The following is a 26,574-nucleotide window of genomic DNA, read 5'->3' on the forward strand; positions in this document are numbered from 1 at the left end:
CTGCCACTAACTCCAGGTCAATGGTGTCAGAATTCAGTCAACTTGCAGGACACCCAGAGAACCCAGGAGGCTGGTGTTGGGGAGAGGGAAACACTCACACACATTTGGTATCAGAAGTGTTGTGAGTAGGGGCGCCTGGTTGCCTCAATTGGTGGAGTATGCAACTCTTGACCTCAGGGTTGTGAGTTTGAGCCCCATGTTGGATGGAGAGATTACTTAAAAGTAAAATCTTTTTTTGGTTTGTTTTTTAAAGAAGTGTTGTAAGTAAAAACAGCTCAGAAAATACAGACATACATATAAATACACCTGTTGAATGACTTTGGAAGTTGTAACCACAGAGTCACACAAGACTCAGAAATAGAGTTCAATCAAAAATAATTTTCAGAGTTCTGTGATGCTACGGTGAGTATAAAAGAATAGACAATTCCTTCAAGTTCAAAGGTAGCAGAGTTAGACTGGTGGCATTTAAATATCCTCAGATGCAAACAGAAGCGAAATCCAGCCAGGGGATGGTACAGCCTGGCAAGGAGCTGCCCGCTTCCAAGACTTGAGAGAGGCCATCAGCAGTGATACCAAACCAGGGGCGGGAACCACAAGGGCTCCAAAGGTGGAGACTATCCCCGGTGTATTGAGGCGCGTGGGGACAGAGCATCCCTGTAAGGAACATGGTGTTCCCTGTGTCTCCAGCCCAGCTGGAGGACAGGTACCAGTCACCTTTGCCTCAGGATCTGGCTCAAAGCCACGGCAGATGTCCAAGAAATGATTGCTGAAGAAAAGCCTGAATGAACCAGAAAGGAAAGAAAGGAGGGAAGAGGGAGGAGGGAAGAAGGTAGGGAAGAAAGGAAAAGAACTCCAGGTTTGGAACCTACATGTCCCCACTCCTTGTCCTAAAGGAGCAGCTGATCCCCGAGAAGAGAGTCCGCCTGTGGAACTACACATGGGAATGTGACGCATGACAAGAGATCACACAAGCACAGGAGTTCGGAAGAGGGAGGTTTGCTCCATGAGGGAAGGCACTGGCGAGGCAGCATTTGAGCTGGGAGGATGGGGAGGATGTGCAGAATGGTGATGGAGGGCTGGGGAGGGAGGCCATGAGAGATGGCAGGGATGGGGGGAGGACGGTGTGGATAGGGGAGCGGGAAGAAGTAGGGCTGGAAAGGTGGTTGAGACCAGACTGTGGAGAACCACAGCCATGAGGGCTTCTTGGCGGGGGATGAACATTACTATGAGAGTAGATCTTCTGGAAGGTTCACTTGGAGCTGCTCTGCCATGTTGACGCATACAGCACACTGGGGCAGAGGAGGACGAGGTGGAGCAGAGGAAAGGAGGCGTGCTAGGTATAAAGGAACCCTGAGAACACAGGGAGAAGAGCCCTAGACAGGACCCCTCAGAGGACATGGTGGAGGAGAAATCCAAGAGACAGCGGGGCAGGAAACAGCCAGGAGTGGGGGTGATGTGAAAGGAGAGAAGAAAGGATTTTAGGGGTAGCCCAAAGTGTCTGAAAACAAAAGCAAATGAAGCAAGAGGAGAATGGGGAGGTCAACAGACTGCAAATAACCTGACTCACTCCCGTGTGGCCTCATCCGATTTTAGGCTTGCAATGTAACCACAGATCAAGTGGAAAAGGCCACATTTAGGGGCATCTGGGTAGCTCAGTAGGTTAATTGTCTGACTTCAACTCAGGTCATGATTTCACGGTTCATGAGTTTGAGCCCCGTGTGAGACTCTGTGCTGACAGCTCAGAGCCTGGAGCCTGCTTTGGATTCTGTGTCTCCCTCTCTCTGCCGCTCCCCTGCTTGCACTCTCTGTCTCTCTCTCTCTCAAAAATAAATAAACATTAGGAAAAAAAAATTAAAAACAAAAAAGAAAATGCCACATTTATATCTCAAGGCCCACCTCCCTCCCAATTCCAGACTGCTGCATCTACACCACCACTCGGTCAAATTCAACATGGTCAGAATTAAAACTACTGTTCAACTGAATTCCATATCGCTGCTGTCCACATGCCCCGCATCCAACACACAAGGCTTTCCCAGCTTTGCTGATGGGGATGCCTTCCCTTAGCTGCTTGGGCAGGAAGCCGTGGAGCTGTCTTTGACTCTTCCTTTACTCTCACCCTCCACATCGAAGTCTGTCAGCAAATTCTAAGACTCTACCATCAACCTCTGTACAGAACCAGCCACATCTTGCCACTCCTGTTGCTACTATCCCTCCTGGAGCACCACCATTTTGTCCCTGGATGACTACAACAACGTCCCAACGGCTCTCCCTGCTTCTCGGCACAACAACCAGAGGGACCCTACCATTACATTATGGGACTCCTCTGCCCAACACCCCCCACCCTTGCTGGCCCACTTCACTCAGTGTGAAAGCCAAAGTCCTATTAACAAAGGTCCTTATGGGACCCTCTCTAGTCTAAGCACCCCCAAATTCCCCTTGCTCATTCTGTTCCAGCTACACCAGCCTCACTGTTCCATAAACACGTCAGGCATACTTCTGCCCCAGAGCCTTCGCACTGGCTGTTCCCTCTGCCTGGGATAGTTTTCTCTCTCAGAGAACCACAAGGTTAATTTTCTCATCACCTTCTCCATGGAGTTGATCCTGACCACCGTATTTGAAACTGTGGCCCACCCTTGTCCTCCCAATTCCTTTACCTTGCTGTAGTTTTAATCCATAGTTCTCATAACTCAATACACCACACACACTATTATTTTTTTTTGAGAGCATGCATGCGTGCATGCCAGTGGGAGAGGAGCAGAGGGAGAGACAGAATCTTAAGCAGGCTCCACACCCAGCACGGAGACCGACATGGGACTGGATCTCACAGCTGTGAGATCATGACCTGAGCCAAAATCAAGAGTCAGATGCTTCACTGACTGAGCCACCCAGGCACCCCCACTTTGCTTTTAAAAATTATGTTTACTGCCTATCTCTTTCTGCCAGAATATAAGCTCCATGAGGTCAGAGACATTTGTTTTTTTAGTTCATCAGCAGACAAGCACCTGGCATATGACATGCACATGACTACTATTTATTAAATAAAACATGACCAGGAGGTGCCGGTGACCTGAGAGGCCAGTGGCAGCTCAGTAATGGGGCCAGAAGAACAAGAGGTGAAGCAGATTCTCTGAGCTCCATGAGGGCAGGGGCCATGACCTTACCATGCTGGTGGCCCTTGTAGCATAATGCAGGTCACGTGGTAGAAGCCAAGGAAATGGCTTGAGAATTTTTTTAACTCATCTTATTTTACGTTTTTTTTTCTTGAGAATTTTGATGTTCGAGAAAAAGAGGAATGGTAGCTGTTTGGGACTGAATGTGTTACCCCCAAATTCATATTTGAAGCCCTAACCTGGGGATGGGGCCTGTGAGGAGGTGATAAAGGTTAAATGAGGTCATAAGGATGGGGCCCTGATTGGATAGGGCTAGTGTCCTTATAAGAAGAGAAGAGACACCAGAGCTTTCTCTCCATCATGTGAGGACCCAGCAAGAGGGTGGCCATCTACAACCAGAAATCAAGCTGTCACTTGGAATCGAACCTCCAGCACTGTGAGAAACCAATGTCGGCTAGTTAAGCCATGGTGGGCATTATGGCAGACCGAGCAGCCCGAGCCAGCAGCATTTACAGCTAAGAGAGACCCGAGCATTCCGTGAAGTGGATGGCAAGGAGCTAATAGAGAAAGAGAGACAAGGAGGTAAGAAAGAGAAGGAAAACTGCAAGAGGCAAGAGCATGACTCTAGAAGAACAAAGGCAGAATCTCAGAAAGCCCAGCTGGTATTTCTTCTAACAAGAAAGAAGAAAGGCGATGGGGGAGATGCCCAGACATTCTAAGTGATGCACCTGCCGACATAAAAGAGGTATTTCATGGCAGAGAGGAAGGAACAGGGACCTCAGGAGAGACTGCGCCGTGGGACACCAACAGGGAGGAAGGGGACGGCGCCGGAGCTCAGCTCGTGGTCACCAGGGGAGTCCGGGGCCAGCCCCTGCTCCACACCCTCATCACTCTGCTCTGTTCCAGCCTGCGCAACGCTGTTCCCTGCAACCCCTACCCCCCACCCCCAGAACAGGCCATGTGCTTTTCTACCTTCTGGTTGGGTAGTCAGAGGCGGTTTGATACGAAAACTCATCTGCACAGGGACACCTCGTTTTATTTCACGTCACTTTACCGCACCTCAGAGATAATGTGTGTGTGTGTGTGTGTGTGTGTGTGTGTGTGTGTGTGTTTATAAATTGAAGGTTTGTGGCAATCCTGTTCAAGCAAGGCCATTGGTGCGCCATTAAAAAAAACTTTTTTTAATGTTTACTATTTATCTTTTTGCGAGAGAGAGAGACAGAGCATGAGCAGGGGAGGGGCAAAGGGAGAGGGAGACACTGAATCCAAAGCGGCTCCAGGCTCTGAGCTGTCAGCACAGAACCTGATGTGGGGCTCAAACTCATAAACTGTGAGATCACAACCTAAGCTGAAGTCGGATGCTTAACCGAATGAGCCACCCAGGCACCCTCACTGGCACCATTTTTCCAACAACATTTGCTCATTTCATGTCTCTCTGTCAACATTTCAGGAACTCTTGCAATATTTTAAGCTTTTTCATCATTATTACACTTGTTATGGTGATCTGTGATCAGTGATTACAACTCGTTGAAAGCTCAGATGATGGCTGGCATTTTCTGGCAATAAATTATTTTTTGATTAAGGTATGTATGTCATTTTTTAGACATAATGCTATTGCACACTTAACAGGCTAACAATTTTATCACATGGTGTTGATCACATGGTGAGGATTAACTGACTTAATACATATGAAAATGGAACCATATTTAGCACATGATAAACACTCAATAAAAAGACTACACTGTAGGGAGGCCTGGGTGGCTCAGTCGATTGAGTGTCCGACTTTGGCTCAGGTCATGAACTCATGATTTGTGAGTTTGAGTCCCGTATCAGGCTCTGTCCTGTCAGCATGGAGCCTGCTTCAGATCCTCTGTCCCCCTCTCTCTCTGTCCCTCTTCTGTTCGTACTCTCTCTCTCTCACAAATAAATATTTAAAAGACTACAATGTAGTGTAAACATAACTTTTATAGGCAATGAAAAACCAAAAAATTAATTTGGCTTTACTGAGACTATGCTTTATTATGGTGGTCTAGAACTGAACCCACGACACCTCTTGAGGTATATGTGTACTTGTAAGCACAGTATCGCTGACTGGTAAGATCGTTACGAAACGCTGCACAAGAACTTACTAACAACGTGTGCCTCTAACAGAAACCAGACCTTCTAATGCACGTGGAACCCCCATAATGCCACGAAGCAGAAGACACTAAGTGACCCTGTGAGGCTAGAGGGAGGCAGAGGCAGGGAGATGGGCACTGGGCTGCAGAAGCCACCTGGGCCACCTGTCCCAGAGCCTGAGGGAGCAGCCTCCCTCTCGCCATAGGTAGGCCTGAAGCCCAGTGTGAGGCTGGTCATGGTGGGCACTCAATGTGTCATCAGAAATATCAGCGGACAATCTGCCTCTGGGATTTCTCTTCTGGTCTAGATTAAGTATCACTATTGCATTGATCACAAGTTCAAGGACCTCGGCATGGTGCTCAAGGCCCTTTAAGATGTGGCACCGTTGACCTTATTGCACACTCTGCCCTACAATACACTACAGTATCCCACTCTGGCCTTTGCCCCAGACACTCCCTATTTAAATCCCATCCTCCAGAGCCACCTCTTCAGTGAAGCCCTCCTGGTTCAACAGCTCCAAGCCAGAGTCTCACCTGGACTCAGATTAGTCCATTGCATGGCTCTTCATGAGACGCTACTTTGAGAAGGATCCTGTGCTGCTCTCTACACTCTAACTTCACTGTGCTTTAGTGCATGTCTGGCTTGACAGGGCTGGAGGCAGGCAGATCAAGGTCAGCAGGCAATGCCTGCCAGGATGCCTGCAGGAGTGAGTCCTAAGTGGTCAAGGAGCAGTCAGCACAAACCCTGTGCCAGGGAGACTATAAACCTGAGAGTGAGGAAGCAGGAGGTGGGAGCTGGGAGAGCAGGCAGGTCCTCCCTGAAGAGAGACTAGCACAGATGGCAGGGACCGTATGCCACGGAGCCAGCAGATGGGGAGCAGTGGGGCTGGCCCAATGCAGAGGACGCTGGCTGGCTGGCACTGGGTTCGGCCTGAATCTCACATTCTTTCACTGTGGCTGGATGGCCTCTGCTTGCCTGGCCACAGGGGCTCTCCAGGTCAGCTTTGTGGTCCTCAACTGAGGGCTCCTGGAAGTCGCGACCACATGTGTACTTCTCGTCCCCACACCGCCTGGGCCTTAAGAGATGAAACCAAACCAGTGCGTCTCTGAGAACTCCCCCTTCTCTTCCTCCTCAGTCATGGTCAGCCACTTTCTGGCTGTCTAAGCCACGCCTAACAACTGCGGCTCTTATGTCTGTAATATTTATTTATAGGTTTATTTATAGGTGTAAATATGTAATATTTATAGGCTGACAGCTGGGGAATCCAAGAGTTCCCTTCTTTGCTATCTGAAGGCAGACAGAAAATGATCAATTTAATTTTTTTGTGCCCTACCCAACATTTTACAGGGCACCCTCCAGCCCTAGGAGTGTGTCCAAAACTTGTGTTGAATCTTGCAGAGCTTGTGATCTTTCCTTATGAGGTCTCTGTTCTGTGCCAAGTACCTCACAGAGCAGAGACAGGGGGCACAGACGGCCACCTCAAACTACCTATGCATGATATAGACCATCTTTTGGTAATTATTAGCTTCAAGTGACCCTACAGCCTTAGCACTGACCATCAGGAATACCTACATCATGCTGGCCCCCACATCCAGGAAAGGGCAGCTCCCTACCTCGGAGAGAAAAGATTCTGCTCATTGATGGCACACGCTCGGGAAGAAAGGTGCCTCTGTGTGAAGTGGCCCCGTGGTGGAGCACAGCAGCCAAGTGAGGCCCAGCACCTGCTCTGCCCTCTGGGACAAGTGTCAGTCTTCTATGGAGACTTCTATGAACAAAATGGCACCAACTGGACCAACACTTTGTAGGTCCTCAAGACATCGTCATAGTCTGCTCTCTAGGTATTTCCTAATGTAAATCTCCTCCTGTCCACTCAAGGGCAGCACTGGGATACTCTTCTGGTTTCTTATTTCCCACCTGAGTTCAGTCCACAGGCTTGGTTGCTAGTGGGAGCTCAAGAAAGAGATTCCTATGCATTTAAATCTACTCTCCCTTTCTTCCAATAAGGATCAGAGGCTGCTTAAAAAGTACATGATATAATACAACAAAAACAGAGGAAAATACCTTCTGGAAGTGAAAACAGGGAAGGAAGAGCAAACGAACCCAAGGTCAAGGGCATGCAACAAAAGAGGTGAGCTTTGCAAAGTTGCTAAAGGTGGTTACAAATTCAGCTCCGGGTTTTCCAGAGGCTAAAGCAAAAAAAAAAAAAAAAAAAAAAAAAAGCCGGCGGGGGGGTGTCCACAATGAAATTCAACATGTATAAAAGGTGAAAGAAAAAAACAAAAACAAAAATCCACCACTTGCTCAGGAGAAGCTCAGCTTCTGCTGGGTACTATAGGATAATTTCCTAAGCAGAAATTCCACAAGTGGGATTTCTAAATTAAAGGTTTAGTAGATTTTTAAAGGCCTTTGATGTATATTGCCAATTGCTCTCCTGAAAGGTTGTCCTGATTTACATTTCTACTAGCAGTCTGATCTCTTCCCTACACTGGGGGTTATCTTTTGGTGGAGATGGTGGGGGTGGTGGGACTTCTTTGCAAATGAGATAGATACAAATTCAGTGTTTTCATTTGTAAATCATGGAAGTATGCTGAATATTTTCCATGTCATGAAAATGATATGATTATATCATATCAATGTACTAGATGAATTGCCTACCTCATATCTTATACATTTTTTTGACTAAATTCTCCTTTTTTACTAGTGTCTAAGGAGACATCTTTTCCTATGAAAGATCTTTTCCTATGGTTATTTGCCATATATGTTATTAATATTGTTGGTTGCCTTTGTTTAAGCTTTTTGACATCCAAAAGTTACCTTTTTTATTGTAAAATGAAATTTCCTCCTTTTCTCCCCAAGTTAATCAGTTAAATGCTTACTAAATGCCTATTCTGTACCCAACACTGAAGCCTCCCAATTTTACTGAGAAAAGAGAGGATAAGTGGGGTGCCCAGGTGGCTCAGTTGTTAAGCATCCGACTCTTGCTCTCAGTCCAGGTCATGATCTCACAGTTCATGAGTTTAAGCCCCATGTCGTGCTCTGTGCTGACAGTGCAGCCTGCTTGGGATCCTCTCTCCCCCTCTCTTTCTGCCCCTCCACTGCTCATGCTCTCTCTCTCTCCAAAATAAATAAACTTAAAAAAAAAAGAGAGAGAGACAAGTTAAGTAACTAGCTCAAGGTCATCAGCAGTAGGAAGTAGGGACAGGACTAGGTTGTTGGTGGCCTAGACTAGAGTGGTGGTATCAGTGAGGGTAGAATAAGACAAGAAACAGGAAACAATGTCCCAAAGATCCAAGAGGCCCCATGCCTAGTGGAGGTAGGACAGCTGACATTCTTTTTGGTATGTACATGTAAGATGCCTCCCAGTCATCAGTGACAGTATGTTCCAAGGCCCAACCATGTGACACAGAGTCACATATTATGTGACTCATTTGTGCGTGAATACATACATGCACACAGACATGTACAGAAGCTGGGAGAGAGGGACAGGAGAAGCCAGAACATGACTGGAGGAGTTAGAAGAAGACAGACATCAAAGACACCTGCCGGTGTGTAAGGGGAATAGGGAAGAGAGAAAACTCAGGAATGTCCCAGTATTGCTACAAGGACCAAGATGAGAAATCTGTGGTCCTCAGAAGGCGTGGGGCACAGCTGTATGTAGACATGGGCACTGAAGGGCAGCAAAGTCTAGGTAATGCTAAGGAAAGACCTGGAACTAGTCAGCCTACCAATGGGGCTCACCTGGAGTCCCTCCAAGAGCTTCTAGTCACAGCCCCAGAACTGAGGCTGAGGAACACTCGCACTGGCTGGTTGCACCCGTTTCCCACTGTACAATGACAATAAGATGGTCACATCTCCTTTAAGTAATACACAGAGTTACCTTTGGAGTAAAGATTTGAATCCTAAAAGCAAGAAGGTGTATTTATTTATTTATTCATTCATTCATTTTTAAGTGTTTATTTTTAAGAGCAGTTTATTTTTAAGACAGTGAGCAGGAGAGGGATAGAGAGAGAGGGAGACACAGAATCCGAAGCAGGTTCCAGGCTCTGAGCTGTCAACAGAGCCCAACGTGGGGCTTGAACCCATGAGCCACGAGAACATGATCTGAGCTACAGTCGGACGCTTAACCAACTGAGCTGCCCAGGCGCCGCAGGACTGGGTCCATTTTTACTCAAGATTGTATCCCCCATGTCTGGAAGAACACAACATCTGGAAGAATACAGCCCTCAGTAAACAGTGGTTGAAGGAACGAATAAATGAATTGAGAGATCTGAAGTTTTACTTATCCTCACAAAGTGGCAATTTAATGCTCTGCTCAGTACCACTGGCCAAAGGTCATTCCTGATACTCATCTCAACAGATACTGCTCCTACATCTAGGCACTCATGTTGTAAGTCTCTGTGCAAACACAGTGCTGGAAGGAAAAAGCTGTGGCATCTTCTTTTAAGTTATTCAACTTGGTCCCTTCACTTCTGGACTAGTAAACAATGTTATTATCACTCAGCTTTTGTTTGGAAAGGGAGCTCCTTTCATCTTTTCTTATTAATAGGAGACATGAGCCTCCATGGGATGCCTGGCTGGCTCGGTTGAGCGTCTGACTTTTTTTTTTTTGAGCATCCAACTTTTGATTTCAGCTCAGATTATGATTACATGGTCATGGGATGGAGCCCCATGTCGGGCTCCACACTGATAGCTTGGAGCCTGCTTGGGATTCTCTCTCCTTCTCTCTCTGCCTCTCCCCTGCTTGTTAACGTGTTCTCTCTCTCTAAAATAAAAATAAATACCCAAAGTGTGGTCCCTGGGCCACCAGCATCAGTGTCACTTGGGGGCTTGCTAGCAATGCAGACTATCAGCCCCACCCCACCCAGACCCAGAAAACCTGAGTATGCATTTTCACAAGGTCCCTAGAGGACTCTTAGGCACATATGAAATGCAGAAGCACTGATTTAAAATTAAATATTAATTATTTGGAAACTTTAGCTCCCAACAGAGCCATATGCTTACTCTAAATGGTGAAGAAAAAGCTTAAAAAGAACCTGATGAGTTCTCCTTAGCTGTGGAATTTGTGGCTAAATTTTGTCTTTTTTTTTTTTTTTCTTTCTTCACTCCCTATAACACAAGCAGCACTGAGATCTCAGATGTTAGCTGTGTCTGTCTAGGGCTAACCAGGATCTGGTAGTACTGCTACAAAGGAAATGAGTTTAATTCTTCTTTTAAAATTGAGATGTAATTGACATATAAGAATGTATTTAATTCTTAACAGGCCAACTAAGTGCTTTACCAAGAGAAAACCGGGCTGGATGAAGGCTGGGAAGGAGGTTTCACATAACAGAGAATAAAAACACAATTCGTCTCACTTAATAATCATTATTTCTGAAAAATGCCATGATTAGTATTTCAAGTCCCAGTTTTCAACACTCTCAGGACATTGGTTTTCTCACCAAGAAGGCACCAGCCACTCAGCCCTCACTCTTGTGCTTCAGTAACCATGAAGTGCTTTATATACGTTATCCTATTAATGCTCCCAGCAATTCTTTGTGGCAGGGATTTATCATGCCCATTTTGCAGATGAGGAAACTGAGGCTTAGAGAGTCTGACTGATGGAACCAAAGGTCACTCTTAGGTCTGTCTGACAGAACCCTCAGGATTCTGGCCAAGTCATTTGGGAGTGTGTGCTCCATAGCCCAAGGGCATAAGAACCCACCAGGTCAGGTGGTGAGAAGTAGCTGTTTCACCTGGGCTGGTCTTTTTTTTTTAATGCCTTTAATGAGGTGTAATTTACATACTGCAGAATTCACAGCATGTCATTTTTGAGACGGTAAGGAACATGAACATGTAATGGAAATAAAGATGTCCTTTTCCCTCTAAAAGAAAAGCCAAAGAGGTGGTGAGCCCAGATGAGCAGGTCTCCAGGCATCCCCAGGGAGTCGGGAACGCCTACCTTGGATTCCATACAGCCGGTTGAGGCGTGACCGCCGGGCCTCATCGGTGTAGGGGACAGCGAGCCAGGGCATCTCACTGAAGTACTGTTTGAATGAGTCCTCTGACCTACAGAGACACACATGGAAACAAGGCTCTGTTACCCCTGAAAGTGCCACCACAGGGTCCTCCCCACCTTCCACCAAGTTACACCCAGGGCTCTGCAGATGCCAGCGCCTCTGAACATCACGCTCCTCAGACACCAGGCTACAGGGGGGCATTATTCTACCCCTTCTGGTTACCGCGCAGCAACAGCCTCCACACGACAGGCGGATGGGAACTGAACCACCAGGCCATTTCGAGTAGCCTGTTCCTGTGGATCCTACCCGTTGAACTCATGCCCAAGTTTCTGTTTCCAACACGGGCAGGTGGTAGTTTTATAAGAAGCCTAGATGTACAGCGACATTGCGGTCCCCATGATACTTCTAATTTGTGCATATAACAGTCTTGTGTACAGGAGCACCTTTTAACTGAGCATAAACCTATGATTCCATGTATAAACAACTCTAGGAATGACAGATCTATCCAAAGTGATAAAAAGCAGATCAGGGGCTCCCTGGGGCTCAAGTTTGGGGGTGAGAACTGACCAAGGGGCACAAGGGCACCTTGTGAATGACAGAAATGTTCTATACTTCACTGTGACAATTACAGGGGTACATACATGGGTCAATATTCACTGAATTGTATGTCCAAAATGTATGCATTTTATTGTATGTAAATTACACTTCAATAAAGTTAATCTTTTTTAAAGCTTTAAAAAAAAATGATGACTGTGGCACCTGGGTGGCCCAGTGGGTTAAGTGTCTGACTTCGGCTCAGATCATGATCTCATGACTAGTGAGTTTGAGCCCCATATCAGGCTCTGTGCTGACAGCTCAGAGGCTGGAGCCTGCTTTGGATTCTGCATCTTCCTCTCTCTGCCCTTCCTGTGCTCTCTCTCAAAAATAAATAAACATTAAAAAATTCAAAAAAAATAAAAATAAAAGAGTGATGATTGCTTATCCCCAGTTACATGCAGAGATGGGGAGCTGGGAGTACCAGGGCTGGACCATGGGCCAATACACCAAGCATGGCACAGTGCAGATATCAAAGATACAAAATGCTGGGGCGCCTGGGTGGCTCAGATGGTTAAGCGTCTGACTCTTGATTTAGGCTCAGGTCATGATCTCGCAGTTCATGGGATCGAGTCCCGCATTTGGCTCTGCACTGGAGGTGCGGAGCGGGCTTGGGATTCTGTCTCTCTCTCTCTCTCTCTCTGCCCCTCCTGTGAGCTCTGTCTCTCTCAAAATAAATAAATAAACTAAAAAAAAATTTTTAGAAGATACAAGATGCCCTCAGTGTGTTGGCATCTCAGAGATCCTTCTGTGAACAGGAACTTGAGAAGCAGAAGCACCTGGTGGCTTGGTCTGAACCAGAGTTGGAGTTTTGTGATGAAGGAAGGTCACTGATGAATAAAACCAGCAAGGGGGCCTGCAGCAGAGGAAGCTGAGGCTAAAAGGACCAGACGTACTCCAGGACGAATGTCTGCCCTTCTGGTTTTTAGGACAGCCCCCAGGCGAAGCACGAGGCCTGAGCGGAAAAAAATTATAGCACAGCCATCCCAGATAGGTGTCACATTCCATTAGCCTCCGGTTCTTTTCTTTCCATCCCTCCCCCACCACACCCTTTCATCACAATCCATAAAGCTGAACGAATCAGAAAATTGCATCCTAACCTCAAATGACCTAGGCCGGAAGTGGGACGTGCCCCAATATTTACAGCAAGAACAGGTTTTTCTCAGCTCCCCTTCAAACAATTGCACGAGAAAATCTAAAAGGCATCTGTCTGCCAATCATCCCAGATACGCCTTCCCCAATTCCCATCTCCACGCTCTACACTTAGCAGGCGAGAAGCGTAAGGCAAAAGAAATGCATGTTAACCACCTTTGGGGAAGGGAACCACACGGCCACTTTCCCCAGCACGCGTTACCTGTCCGCACTAACAAAGATGATCTCAAATTTCTGGCCTGCCTCCTTGATCTTCCGGTAGGATTCCACCAGGACCCGGGTGAGGCTTCGGCAGGGTGGACACTGAAAGAGGAGAGTGAGATTCTACGGTTTGACCCTGTACCTTCGTCTTCTCCTGCCTGCAGAGGCCAGGTAAGCAAGACCCAAGTAGGACTGGGATAGCAAGACCCAGCTTATTAAAGAGGCAGAAACAAACGTGCCCCTTGTAATGGTGAGCACTCAGGATAGGCTCTTCTCACCTCCACGGTGTGCCAGCAGGCAGCAGTTTAAATGAACCCCCTTGGAGACCAGTAGAAGCCTCATCAGCATGGGTGAGGAAGACTACCCTTTCAGACCAGTCAAAAGAAGAATTTTCTTGCTGCTATTATCATTCAAAATAATAAGCGCTCGTGGCATGCAAGCCATGCATCAGGTGCAGGAGGAAGTAAGAACACCAGGAAGTGATACCCAAGCAGTAACACCCCTAGAAGCCAACCCCAACTGGTCTTAGTGGCAACATCGCTGCTTCCTTCCGTCTGGACTAAGGAGGGCCTGAACACTCACCCAGTGTGCGGAGAAATAGACTCCCACGTGAGACCCCTCCAGGCTGCTGCTTTCCAGGGACTGTCCGTTATTTCTAAGCAAGGGCCCCGCAATGACTTCCCTGAAGGGCTTAGGTCCCCAAGGGAATTCCAAACCTGAAACAGGCAACAGGTGGTAAGAACGTTAAGATTCTTCCTTGAGACTTCTGACCCAAGAGTCCTCACAGCGGCAGGGCATGACAGCTTTATCATCAAATAGTATTTGTTAACACACGCATAGGATCTGGAGCTAAAACCCAGTAATGAAGGCAGAACCTTGTCCACGGCACAGCCCCACCTACCTTCAAGACAATGGTTCCCGAACCTGGGTGATCATAGGACCCAGCTCCTGGGGGGCTTTTGAAAAGTACAGAAGCCCAGGTCATGCTCTAAGTCTTGGGATCCGGGGCCAAGGCTGAAGATCTATGTCCAAAATAAAGCAAAACCAACTCCCCAGGGAAGTCTGATGATGGGCCAGGATGGGGAATCACTGCCTCATGTATTAACCATGAGTTTCTTCAAGTCCAACCCCGGAATCTCAGTGGCTCTCCATTCTGACGGCATTTCAGAATCAGCTGGGGAATTTTAAAATATGATGCTCCTGGGACCCACCCCCAGAGATTCTGATTCAGTCAGTCTGGGTTGGGGCCCAGGGAACCAAGTGAGAATTAAATCCAGTAAAAGGAAAGAGTAACACTCACTCAACCCAGATGTTCTCCATTCTGATGACACTTAAGCCCCAGGCAGGAAGAGCAACAGAACAGCGTTTTCTCACAGGGTGGTCTGTGGACCACCGCCTCAAAAATCGCCTGGGGTTGGGGGAGGGGGGAATGGGAGACACGCAGACTGACTAAACGTGCAGATGGCCAAGCCCGCCCTGAAACAAATGGTCCCAAATATCTCTGGGGATGGAGCTGGGAAATCTGCATTTTTAACAAGATCAGAGTAGAGAGAGAGTGTGAGTGAGTGAGTGAGTGAGTGTGTGTGTGATCTGCGAAGGTGAAAACTTGGTTCTACCACGCCTTGGGTTTTACTGAGGGCAATTCTTTGAAGCAGGTGAAATTTTTATTTGGAAAACCTGTGACCAGGGTTGAATCCCCTAACTGATACTAAGTGAGGAAGGGAAGACCTTAGGATGCTTTTAAGACTCCAGTGCCAGTGGGACAGAAACAGACCTTGGACAGCCAGTGAGCAGGGTGATTAGGGCAGCCTGCACTGGGTACATCACCAAGGCCAAGGCTGCAGGACGTGGGCAGCACCAAGAAATGAAGTCAGTCACCCCTGAGGCCAGGAGAGCAACATCAAGACTATGACTCTGCTAGGGTAATATTTTAAAGAGGAAAAAATCTCACAACCGCTTAGTTTGCCTCTAATTGTTAAAGTGACGGCTGCCGTGGAAACAGCACCGGAAGTCCATCTCCAGGCTCTTGTTGCTTCTCAACGACCTCCTCAGCCCTCAGAACTGAACTTCCTTTTTCAGATTCCATCTCCTTTGGCCCATGAATGAAAGCCTCCAAGAGGGACATTCTGATCTCTTTAAAAACGTTAACCATGACTTAGAGAATACTATAATTTCATCAACTTCATCACGACAATATCCTCTAGCTAAACAAACGCCCTCAGATATATTTCATTTGTATGTTCTCTACCAGTAGGGACGGTCAGGGTAGGGGGACAGAACGGGGAGTACGGGATGGACACGCCAAGGTCCTACCTTCTGGGTCATCACGGATCACCAGCAGCCCATTCCTGCACACGACCTTCCCGGTGGTGGCGTCTAGGAATATTAGTGATGGAATGTTGGAAATTCGGTATTTGTTCCAAAGTTTAAGCTGTAAGAAGCAAAGTGAAAAAGGTGGTTAAGTCCAAACCAGATCAATCAAAGCATCCTTTTGAGCCCCATCAGGCCTGAGGGGCGAAAGAACTGGAAAACACTGCTGTACAGGGAAATGAATAAGTGAAGCTACAATCATTGGCCTCTGTGGTCTGTGACAGGGGAGGGGAGTCTGAGTCCCATCCAGGCTCAAGCTGTGACAGAGGCCAACAGAAGACCACACCTGTTCTAAGACAGCTCTTCTCCCCCACCTCTCCCACGGGCACTTCCTCTAAAAGGCATAAAGATGAAGGGTGCCTAGCTGGGCTCACTTGATTAAGTGTCCGACTCTTGATTTCGGCTCAGGTCATGATCTCATGGTTCATGAGTTCGAGCCCTGCATTGGGCTCTGCGCTGACAGTGCGGAGGCTGCTTGGCATTCTCTCTCTCTCCCTGTCTCTCTGCCCCTCCCCTGCTCTCTCTCTCAAAATAAATAAACTTTAAAGAAAAGCATAAAGACGAAGATGAATTAGGAAATGAACTACATGTGCACCCCCAATACCAGGTGGTTAAGGCAGGAAGGGAGGCTTTTTGTTGGTGTCTCTGAACCCCATCAGCAGGCAGGTGCTCCCCTGCTTCCCGGCTCTGCTGTGGCACCTGAGCTCCAAGGGAGAGGGGACAAGGGTATCCCAACAGAAGACCAAGTAGCCAGAATCCGGCGCTCTCCCCACCACATCAGTTCCTGCACTTGGGAGTATGGGCAGTCGCTGTGTGTGTCATTCACCCACAAACACTAGGGAAGCAACATCCTGAGCCGGCTCCAATTCTTAGTTCTCAGTGCCACTCAAAACAACCCACAATCTACTGGCAGGTTCGATGTTGCCTCAGCCAACTGTCAGAGGACCAGGGTCTAGGAGGGGTGAGGCTGAGAAAGCACGAATGCAACAGCCCGGGACAGGAAGCTGAGGATGTGCAGACTCCTTTATCGGCTCCCGGCCATCAGAGTGACCGCCATTCGGGGGGGGGGGGGGGCGTCCACTGGGTGCTCTGGAACTTAACTGCCAAGCCCAGAAAGCAACATAATTAAACAAAATGTCCAGCTACCAACGGGAAATGGCAGAATGGCCCAAATGTCTAACTACCAACGGGAAATGGAAGAATGGCCCACTGCTGATTCAGCTGCAGCCTCCCTTCCGGGGGCCTGGGGCCCACACAGGAGGGCTGGCCGCCTGGGCATTGGCAGAATGGGGCGCGGATGTGTCAAGGGGAAGCAGGCACCAGAAGTCCAGCTGCACAGAGCAGATTATTATTGTTTTTAATTCAATCTCAAGCAGCGAAGGAGTCGGGTGGGGTATCTGCTACAAAATGTTAGGCTTCCCCTGTCTGTGAAGACCTGGGTCTTGGCAGGAAAGGTCGTGGGACCCCACCTCGAACTGGGTGGGCCCTGCCTTTCCAGTGGGCTCCCAAACCAGCCCTTCTAACAGGAGCGACTCTGCACATACAGTCGGCAGTGACCAGTACTACATCATTCCAGAGAAACCTGATACAGGCTTCAGATCAAACATTTTTAGGAGGAAAGGCTCAACAGCAGAACAAGACCATCCTGCTGCTGGGATTAGCTTCCTAAGTCTGCAAGTACAAGGATCCAGCCAGGTTAATAATTTTAAAGGGGGGCAGGAAGGAAGATGAAGGGATTTATCTGATTTAAAAAGTAATTGTGGGGGGGGGAGTAATTATTGGAAAAAATGAGAAACACAGCAAACCGTAAAAACTGAGATAAAAATCACCCATGACTCACCGCTTAAAAAGCTTGGGCAACTTTGTATTTCTACCAGTGGCAAACGAGAGCCCATTCCTCAGTATTCTTACCAATATTACTTTAAAAAAAATTTTTTTTTCCCTCAATGTTTATTTTTGAGAGACAGAGACACACAGAATCTGGAACAGGCTCCAGGCTCTTATCAGCACAGAGCCCGACGCGGGGCTCGAACCCATGAACCGTGAGATCATGACCCAGGTCAAAGTGGGATGCTTAACCAACTGAGCCACCCAGGCACCCTCCTGGGGTACATATTTTGGCGAGTAGTCAGGGAAGGCATCTTTGAAGAAATGGCATTTGAGCACAGATCCCGGATATGAGATGGGGCGAGTCACGTGCTCATGGAGGGAGGCCACCTGAGGCCCAGGGCACCTGTTAGAGGCTAGGAGGCAGATCAGAAAGAAGGCTGGGGTAGACACAGTCAGATAGAGTCGGGGAGAGGGGCCACAATGAGGTCAGAAGGGCGCTCTTGGCAGATCTTTAAGGCCCTGTAGACTAGTAAAAATGATGGAATTTTATTCTAAGTGTAACAGGAAACTACAGAGCATTAGCAAGGGAGTGGTATGATTTGATTTACAGTTTAAAAGGTCACTTTGGCAGCCCTGAGGGAACAGACTGTAGGGGAAGACAAGGAGAAGGCAGGATCTGGAGAGGCCAGTGCAAACAGCCCAGGCAGAAGTTGAGAGCAGTGGGGAGGACTTGGGTTATAGCAGCAGAGAGTGAGGACATGATGTATTCTTAAGACAGTCAATAGAGTAGGTTGACAGACTGAATATGCGGAAGGGATAAGGGAAAGAAAAAGATGAAGGATGTACTATGGTTTTGGAGTTTGAGCAAAAGTGTGTCAAGGGGTCCTATGAAACAAGATGAGGAAAAATGGAGGCAAAAGTTTGGGAGGGAAAGATGGAGATAAGAGAGGTCAATCTGAGATGCCCATTAGATGTGCAAGGGGAGATTTCAAGGAGGCACCTGGACTTACAAGTCTAGGCTCTGGGGAGCTGGGGGGGCATGAGCTATAAATCAGGGATTGTCGCTGCCTGGATGCTGTGAGGGGTCATGAGCCTCCATGAGGTTATCCAAGGGGAGGACAGGCTACAGAGGAAAAGGCACCCCAGAGCAGAGCCAGGGACCACCCACAAAAGACTGAGAAGGAGTGACACATGACATAGAAGGAAAACGGGGAGACTCCGGTGTCCCAGAAGGCAGGTGGCAAAAGTGTTTTAGGGAGAGAGTACACTATTGTGTCAAATGCTGCTGACACGTTGAGTAAGATGAGGGCAGAGAACTGACCAGCGATGTGGCAGCTAAGTTTATTCACGACCTTGACAGGTCAAGGAGGAGTCAGTAAAGTGAGGACAAAAGAGTGAGTGGAAGAGGGAGGCAACAGGGTGCAGCTCTGTCCGGCACACACACCTAGAGGGGGCCTGGGACCAGACAAACTTGAGTCAGCTTCCCACACGGAACACCAAGCGGGAACAATAAAAACAGGAAAGGCTATCAAGAGAAAAAGAAAATGGCAGATAAGGGGCTACGGTAGCGACTACAGATAACTTTAAGAGTTTTGCTGGAAAGGGAGCAGAGAATAGGACTGTAGCTGGAGAAACACATGATGAGGTCAGAGAGAGGATATTTTAAAGATGAAGTCAGGGGGCGGTATTTTAAAGATGGGAGATGCTTTAGTATATGCTGCTGGGGATAATCCAGAAGAGGAAAATATTGATGAGAAGGAAAAATGCAAGAACAGAGTCCTTGAATAGGCCAGAGGGTGGGGTCGAGGTCACAGACAGAAAGATGTCGTTGTAAAACCTGACTAATTTTTAAATGTACACTCTTACTTCAAAGCACGTTTTTAGCCTGAATAGAGAGCCATGCTATTTGCAAATAAACATAACTTCACCTTCTTTTTCAACAATTACATCGTTTATTTCCTTTTCTTAAAGAACTATATTGGCAGGAATTTTCCAGGACAATAGTAAGTAGCAATCATCTTTAACTTCCACCTGATCATAATGGGTATACCTTTTACTATTATATATAAGACTAGCCATTGGTATGAGATGGATACTCTTTTTTTTTTTTTTACATTTATTTATTTTTGAAAGACAGAGCATAAGCAGGGGAGGAGCAGAGACAGAGGGAAACACAGAATCTGAAGCAGGCTCCAGGCTCCGAGCTGTCAGCACAGAGCCTGATGCGGGGCTCAAACCCACAAACTGTGAGATCATGACCTGAGCCAAAGTTGGACGCTTAACCCACTGAGCCACCCAGGTGCCCCGTGAGACGGATACTCTTGAACATGTTAAACAAAATAGTCTTGAATGTTATTCAGCCTTAAAAGGAAGGAAATTCTGGGGCACCTGGGTGGCTCAGTTGGTTAAGCATCCACCTCTTGATTTCTGCTCAGGTAACGGTGTCTCAGTTTGGGAGTCTGAGCCCTTTGTCAGGTTCTGTGCCGACAGTGGGGAACCTGCTTAGGATTCTCTCTCTGTCTCTCTCTTCCCACCCTTCTCTGCCCTCCCACGTGTTCTCTCTCTCCCTCTCTCAAAATAAATCAATAAACCTAAAAACAATCTTTTTAAAAAAAATTTTTTTAATGTTTTATTCAGTTTTGACTGAGAGAGACAGAGCATGAGCAGGGGAGGGGCAGAGAGAGAGGGAGACACAGAATCTGAAACAGGCTCCAGGCTCTGAGCGGTCAGCGCAGAGCCTGATGCGGGGCTCAAACTCACAGACCGCAAGATCATGACTGAGCCGAAGTCAGACACTCAACCAACTGAGCCACCCAGGCGCCCCAAACCTAAAAACAGTCTTAAAAAATAAATAAATAAAAGTGGAATTAAAGAAAAAAACGGAAGGAAATTCTGACACATGCTACTACGTGTATGAACCTTGGGGACACTGTGCTAAATGAAAGAAGCCAGTCACAAAAATACAAATACCGTGTGTTTCCATTCCTATGAAGTACCTAGAGTAGTCAAAGTCATAAAGACAGAAATTGTAATGGTGGTTGCTACCACCATTGGGGTTGGGTGGACGGTGGAGATGGAAGAAAGCTGGTATTACTGTTTAACGGGTATAGAGGCTCAGTTTTACAAGATCAAAAGAGTTACAGGGATGGGTGGCCATGAAGGGCTGCATGTCAGTGAGAATGAATTAAAAATGGTTAAGATGGTGAATTTTACGTTATCTGTATTTTACCACAATTACAAAAAATATAGGCTTGTGTGAACTTTTTGACCTAAAAGTTTTATCAGGAATGGATGGTTACTTTATGGGTTTTTTTTTTTAAGTTTATTTTTTATTTGGAGAGAGAGAGAGAGCACAAGCAGGGTAGAGGCAGAGAAAGAATCCCAAGCAATCTCTGTGCTGTCACTACAGAGCCTGATATGGGGCTTGAACGCACAAACCATTATTAGATCATGATCTGAGCCAAAACCAAGAGCCAGATGGTTAACCAACTGAGACACCCAGGTGCCTCTATGGTTACTCTTTTGATCTGTTGCAGTATATTTCATTAGTAGCCTTTAACTCCAAGGTTAAGCCATCCTTGCCTTCCTAGGAGAAATCTTCCCTGGTCACATGTATTGTTAAGGGATCACTACTATCATATCTACTCTGGGGCTTGGGGCTCCCACAGACAAATGGCATCTGGTAACAAGACTTTATTTATGGGTCACTAGACTTGTCCCTAAAGTAGCTTGCAATCTGTGGGCCTTAAACATAAAAATGGAGGGTTCAACGTGATTATAATAGAGTGGTTTGCATGTGGGCACCTACATGTACTTGAAATGTAAGCACGTGATTGACTTTTGGCTATATATTTTTAAGGAAGGGTAGGTTTGGGTACCTGGGTCACCTAGCATCTAAATGCTTAGCCACCCAGTGTGAGTCAGGACCATGCTCCCCAGCTGACATGATGACAGGGTGACCTATGGGCTGGCTGGCCTACTGGGGTTACCCTGAGAGCATTAGTAAAGTACTTTTTTTTTTTTTTAAAGAAGATATTGGCATTCTCAAGTTCATTTAGAGAGTGCAAGTGTGTCCAGGTGGGAGAGGGGCACAGACTGCAGAAGGGAGAGAGAGAGAGAGAGAGAGAGAGAGAGAGAGAGAGAGAGAGAGAATGAATCTCAAGCAGGCTCCACACCACCAGTACAGAGCCAGACATGGGTCTCGAACCCACAAACTGTGAGATCATGACCTGAACTGAAATCAAGAGTCAGACACTTGGGGTGCCTGGGTGGATCAGTTGGTTAAGCAACTGACTTTGGCTCAGGTCATGGTCTCGTGGTTCACAAGTTCAAGCCCCACATTGGGCTCTGTGCTGACAGCTCAGAGCCTGGAGTCTGCTTTGGATTCTATATCGCCCTCTCTCTGCCCCTCTCCTGCTTGCACTGTCTCTTTCTCTCAAAAAAAAATAAACGTTAAAAAAAAATAAAAAAACAAAAGTCAGACACTTAATCGACTGAGCCACCCAGGCGCCCCTCAGTACAGTACTTAAGACTCTAAAAATAGGGATGCTGTCTCCTCAACCCCCACAGATAAAAAAGAACAATTTGGTCTGGTTCCCTCATGAAGCAGAAGGACTATGATGCCTTCTGGCTGTCCCACCCCTAATCATCAGAGACATTTCTTTTTTCTCAGTATCCTTCTTGGAGAGGTAAGAAACTGTAACCCCCATAATCCTTCCCATCCCTCCCTCCCTAGGGATCCACCCCCCCTTTTTTTCACACGGGATCTCAAGGAAGATCCTGGCTTGTGTTTTATCCATAGTTGTGGGATCTTTTATTTCCAAAAAAAGGCCCACTGGTTCAGTGGAAAATAATTATGCTTTTAGACTCACATCTGACACTGAAAAGTCAGTCCTTCTGTAGACTAATACATCATGGTATAATTTTATGTGATAGAGATTTAAAAAAATTTTTTTTTACATTTATTTATTTTTGAGAAACAGAGTGAGACAAAGCGTGAACGGGGGAGGGGCAGAGAGAGTAGGAGACACAGAATCTGAAGCAGGCTCCAGGCTCTGAGCAAGCGGTCAGCACAGAGCCTGATGCGGGGCTCGAACCCACGAACTGTGAGATCATGACCTGAGCCGAAGTCGGACACTCAACCGACTGAGCCACCCAGGCGCCCCATATGATAGAGATTTTTTTAGGAACTTATGTCATTCGTCAGTGATGTGCAGGCTGCATGGGACTGTCTTTCTCAGGCTGCAGCATCACAGTTGCTCTGCTCTGAGCCAGTACAGTGGGCACGGGAATGATCATTCTAACCATGTCAAGTTTGATACTTGAATCAGAAAGTGAACTTTCCGTTAGAAAAGTCACAGAGGTCCACTTTGATGAGTCTCTTATGCTGACTGGAAAAGAGAAAAGCTTGAGCTTAAAGAAATGATCCCAAGACTCACCCCCTGTGCCTTTTCAAGTGTGCATGACATCTCCAGTCCACCAAAGATTTTCAAAAAGGCCACTTTAAAACAGTGGCTTCATAACCATTTTGGGGTCACAGACACTTTTGAGGATAAAAGCTACAGATCCTTTCCCCAGAGAAAAATGCACATACACAAAAGTCTGTGTGTAATTTCATAGAATTCGTGAACTCCTTGAAGACCGTCAGTGAACCTGTCTGATCCCAAGTGGTCTACGGACCTCAGATAATGACTCCCCTTGTCTTACGAGTTCATTTTAGGGCATGGCTTGACCTTGATCAACCGAGAGAGCTAGGATATTGCCCCATCCATAAAACTCCCTCTAATAAAAATCAGCATTTGCCTAAACTCCACGATGATGTAATACTGAAGAGTGGAAAGTCACTCTCTCACTGCGTGTTGCAGCTACACTCCTAAACTCTTCCAGAACCGACTACCGCCTGCAGCCTCCCGTTCATCCTTGGCCTTCAGGATGCTGAAGATCAGAGGCACACTAACTGCACTTATTTGTAAGGATCCCCAAGAAGGAGCTCGTATTCCTCCTTGGTGTGATCATCAGAGTCAGGAGCCATCACTGAATCAGCACTGCCTCACTCTCTTTTTTTTTTTTTTTAATTTTTTTTTCAACGTTTATTTATTTTTGGGACAGAGAGAGAGACAGAGCATGAACGGGGGAGGGGCAGAGAGAGAGGGAGACACAGAATCGGAAACAGGCTCCAGGCTCTGAGCCATCAGCCCAGAGCCCGACGCGGGGCTCGAACTCACGGACCGCGAGATCGTGACCTGGCTGAAGTCGGACGCTTAACCGACTGCGCCACCCAGGCGCCCCTGCCTCACTCTCTTAAAGATCCTTCTTGGAAGGAAATCTGGTAGTGCCGAAAAAGTGCGCTTTAAGGGGCTCAGTTTATATCCAGGCCCTGATCTCTCAGTGGACATCAGTAGGCGACACAGTTCCCTGGCTCCAGGTCACCGCTCTTGCCTTGCACAGTAACGCCCACATCTCAGGACGAAGTGAAATGAGGCGCCGTGTGTGGAGATACTCTGAAAACCAAAGCGCTGCACACATGGGGCACGTCGCTAATATCGGCATCAAATTTACGCTTAGTTCCCCCTTGTCTTGTCAGCGTCCTCTTCAAAAAAACATTTTCCTGTCAACTCTATTGTAAAGTTAATCAATCAACTGTATAGTTAGTAGCCTGTGTTGTAAGACGCCTCAGAAAACTGGGATTTCCTTCTGTGGCGAGTGGTAGTTTCGCCATAAGCACCTTCTGCAAAACATACACACAGTCTGGAGCCAGCTTTACGCAGTCTGTTTGCTCCCCCCTCTCCACCCCTTCCTTTCTGCCTTCCACTTCCCATGCTGGACTGCCAGGTTTTAAAGGGGCATATGGAAATTGTTTTGAACGGACTCTGTGGATTCTGCTCTTCTCTCTGCTTAGAACTCCGACACCACGTGTGATTCTGATGGGACCCTCCACTTGGTCTCCCCACCTTCTGGAGAGGGTGACTGTGGGCCTGGCACAGAGATGCCAAGGCCCACGGTGCCCATCCCAGCAGCCTTTGAACCAGACACTGGATGTAGAGCAGGGGATCGCATTCCACTGGCCATTGGAGAAAAAAGTCTCCGGCAACCTCCAAGTTTTTAAAAAAGTTTATTTATTTATTTTGAGAGAAAGGGGGTAGGGGGGAAGGGGCAGAGAGACGGAGAGAGAGAATCCCAAGCAGGCTCAGCACTGTCAGCGCAGAGCCTGATGCGGGGCTTGAACCCACGAACTGGGAGATCATGACCTGAGCCAAAACCGAGAGTCGCTTAACAGACGGACCCACCCAGGCACCCCAACCTCAGCACTTTAAAAGGACCTCCCTGGCTGGCACTGCTGCAGCTGGGGACAACCGAGTGACTTTGACTTCCAGTGCCTGCTCCCTCTCCAGTGACCATCTGGCCAAACGTCCACTCAGAGTTCACATTGACAACAGTCAGACTGGCTGTGCCACCTCCCTTCAGAGCTGCCCAAAGGCCAGGTAACTCAGGCAGAATAGGTCACAGCAAACCCTCTAAGCTTAGAGATCTAAGTGCTTATAATTAGCATGCCAGATTCAGAAGCAAGGCAGCAAAGACGAAATGGAAAAAAAGGAAGAGGAGACAATATTAGCTCAACTTGGCAAAAATCAAAAAGGATGACAGAGCGGACTATTGAGTTACTTGAGAGTTCCCATTCCTTGGCCTGGCGGCTGGTTCTGGTTAGCGACTCTGAAGGCTGTGGTTGGAGCGATCATCCTAGGAATGCCGGCCAGAAACACTTCTCTAGTGATCCACGGAACAATGAAGCAAATATCAAAAGGGACAGGACTGGGAGCTGGTAAACTGTAAAAACGCACACTACAAAGCCGAGCTAATCTGAAACACCGCGGGGATTCGTCAGCACCCACAGATGCCACAGGGAAATGCAACCTGGTGATTTCCGAGAAGCCCCAACTCCAGAGGGTGACTCAGAATCTGCCTCTCATTCCGAGGACTGGGTCTCGCGCTTGACTGGGGGTCCAAGTTTTTATTTCTCAACAGCTGCTGCAAATCTATGGGATCAAGCCAAAGCTAACACAGATGTAAGATTCATCAGCAAGCTCGTCGGCAAGGTCAGCGCAGCCTTCTCAGGCAAGACTTACCCCTGCCCTTCCACCGAATGCTGACCACAGTCAACATCATCATCATAAACAGAGTCTTTGTTTTTAAGTTTATTTTATTTTCGGGGGGTGGGTGGGAAAGAGAGAGAGAGAGACCGTGCGCACATGTGTGTGCGAGTAGGAGAGGGGCAGAGAATGTCAACCAGGTTCTGCGCTGTCAGCCCATGGTCCAATGAGGGGCTCGATCCCTGCGAACTGTGAGATCATGATCTGAGCCAAAATCAAGAGTCAGACTCCCGGAATGAGACACCCAGGTGCCCTGAAAACATAACGCCAGAGGTTACTTAGCATAGGCTCTGGAGCCAGGCTGGCCCAGATCTAATTCTGCTTTGGTCACCTGCTAGTTGGTGTCCTCAGAAAGCTACCTAACTTCTCTCTTGGTTTTCTCATCTGTAAAATGGGATTAACAGTACATACACTTCACTGGATGTTGTAAAGATTTAGATATGTGCTTAGAATAGAGCCTGGCATAGACTAGGTACTACATTATTATAGTCAGCTACCTGCTGTGATTAATATCTATTATTATTGTTGTTATCATTGCTACTGCTAGCTCAGAATCACTCCAAGTGCCCCAACAGGACCTTGTCCCAGAGTTAAGACCAAATCTTGCTTCTGAGGCATGATTCTAGTGTGATCTGTCCTGTGGCTGAAATTTTAGCCTGGTACAGCTAGCTGTTGGTTTGCCAAGTACAGTGCTTGGCACACGTTATGTGTTCAGTGAATGATGGGTGGACAAATGGAAGAATGAATGAATGGAAGGAAGGGAGAGAGGAAAAACTGTCGAGGGGACAGCCAGAATGGATGGCTAGCTAAGCAATCAAATTCAGCCATTCAAAGGGCCTCCTTATCGCCAAGACTCTTCCCCGTTCCTTGGGATAGCGGGGGGCCCAGAAGGCTCTTTGAATTGGAGCATCAATTGCTCAAAACAAGTGCTGGTGGAATTCGAGCTCTTCTCCCTTTCTCAGACAGGACCTTCGATTCCCCCATCCACTTCACCTTCCCATCTCTCCTCTGCCTGAAGCCAACACAGGGAACCAACCAGCAGACAAGGCCAAGGAA

General features: G+C 47.4%; 1 protein-coding gene across 1 annotated transcript in view; it reads right to left on the reverse strand.

Annotated features, from left to right (window-relative positions):
• NXN (nucleoredoxin) overlaps positions 1–26,574 on the reverse strand; it is a 160,870-nt gene that overhangs the window by 14,296 nt on the left and 120,000 nt on the right. The window contains exons 2-5 of the mRNA XM_047081287.1: positions 15,485–15,602; positions 13,754–13,887; positions 13,173–13,273; positions 11,167–11,273 (exon numbers count right to left, since the gene is read on the reverse strand). Coding sequence (XP_046937243.1) covers positions 11,167–11,273; positions 13,173–13,273; positions 13,754–13,887; positions 15,485–15,602 — 460 coding nt within the window. The remainder of the gene's footprint in view (positions 1–11,166; positions 11,274–13,172; positions 13,274–13,753; positions 13,888–15,484; positions 15,603–26,574) is intronic.

Source organism: Lynx rufus, unplaced genomic scaffold (assembly GCF_022079265.1).
Source record: "Lynx rufus isolate CCGP_SWC_20201006 ecotype Redwood Valley unplaced genomic scaffold, mLynRuf1.p SCAF_18, whole genome shotgun sequence".
NCBI classification, from domain to species: domain Eukaryota; kingdom Metazoa; phylum Chordata; class Mammalia; order Carnivora; family Felidae; genus Lynx; species Lynx rufus.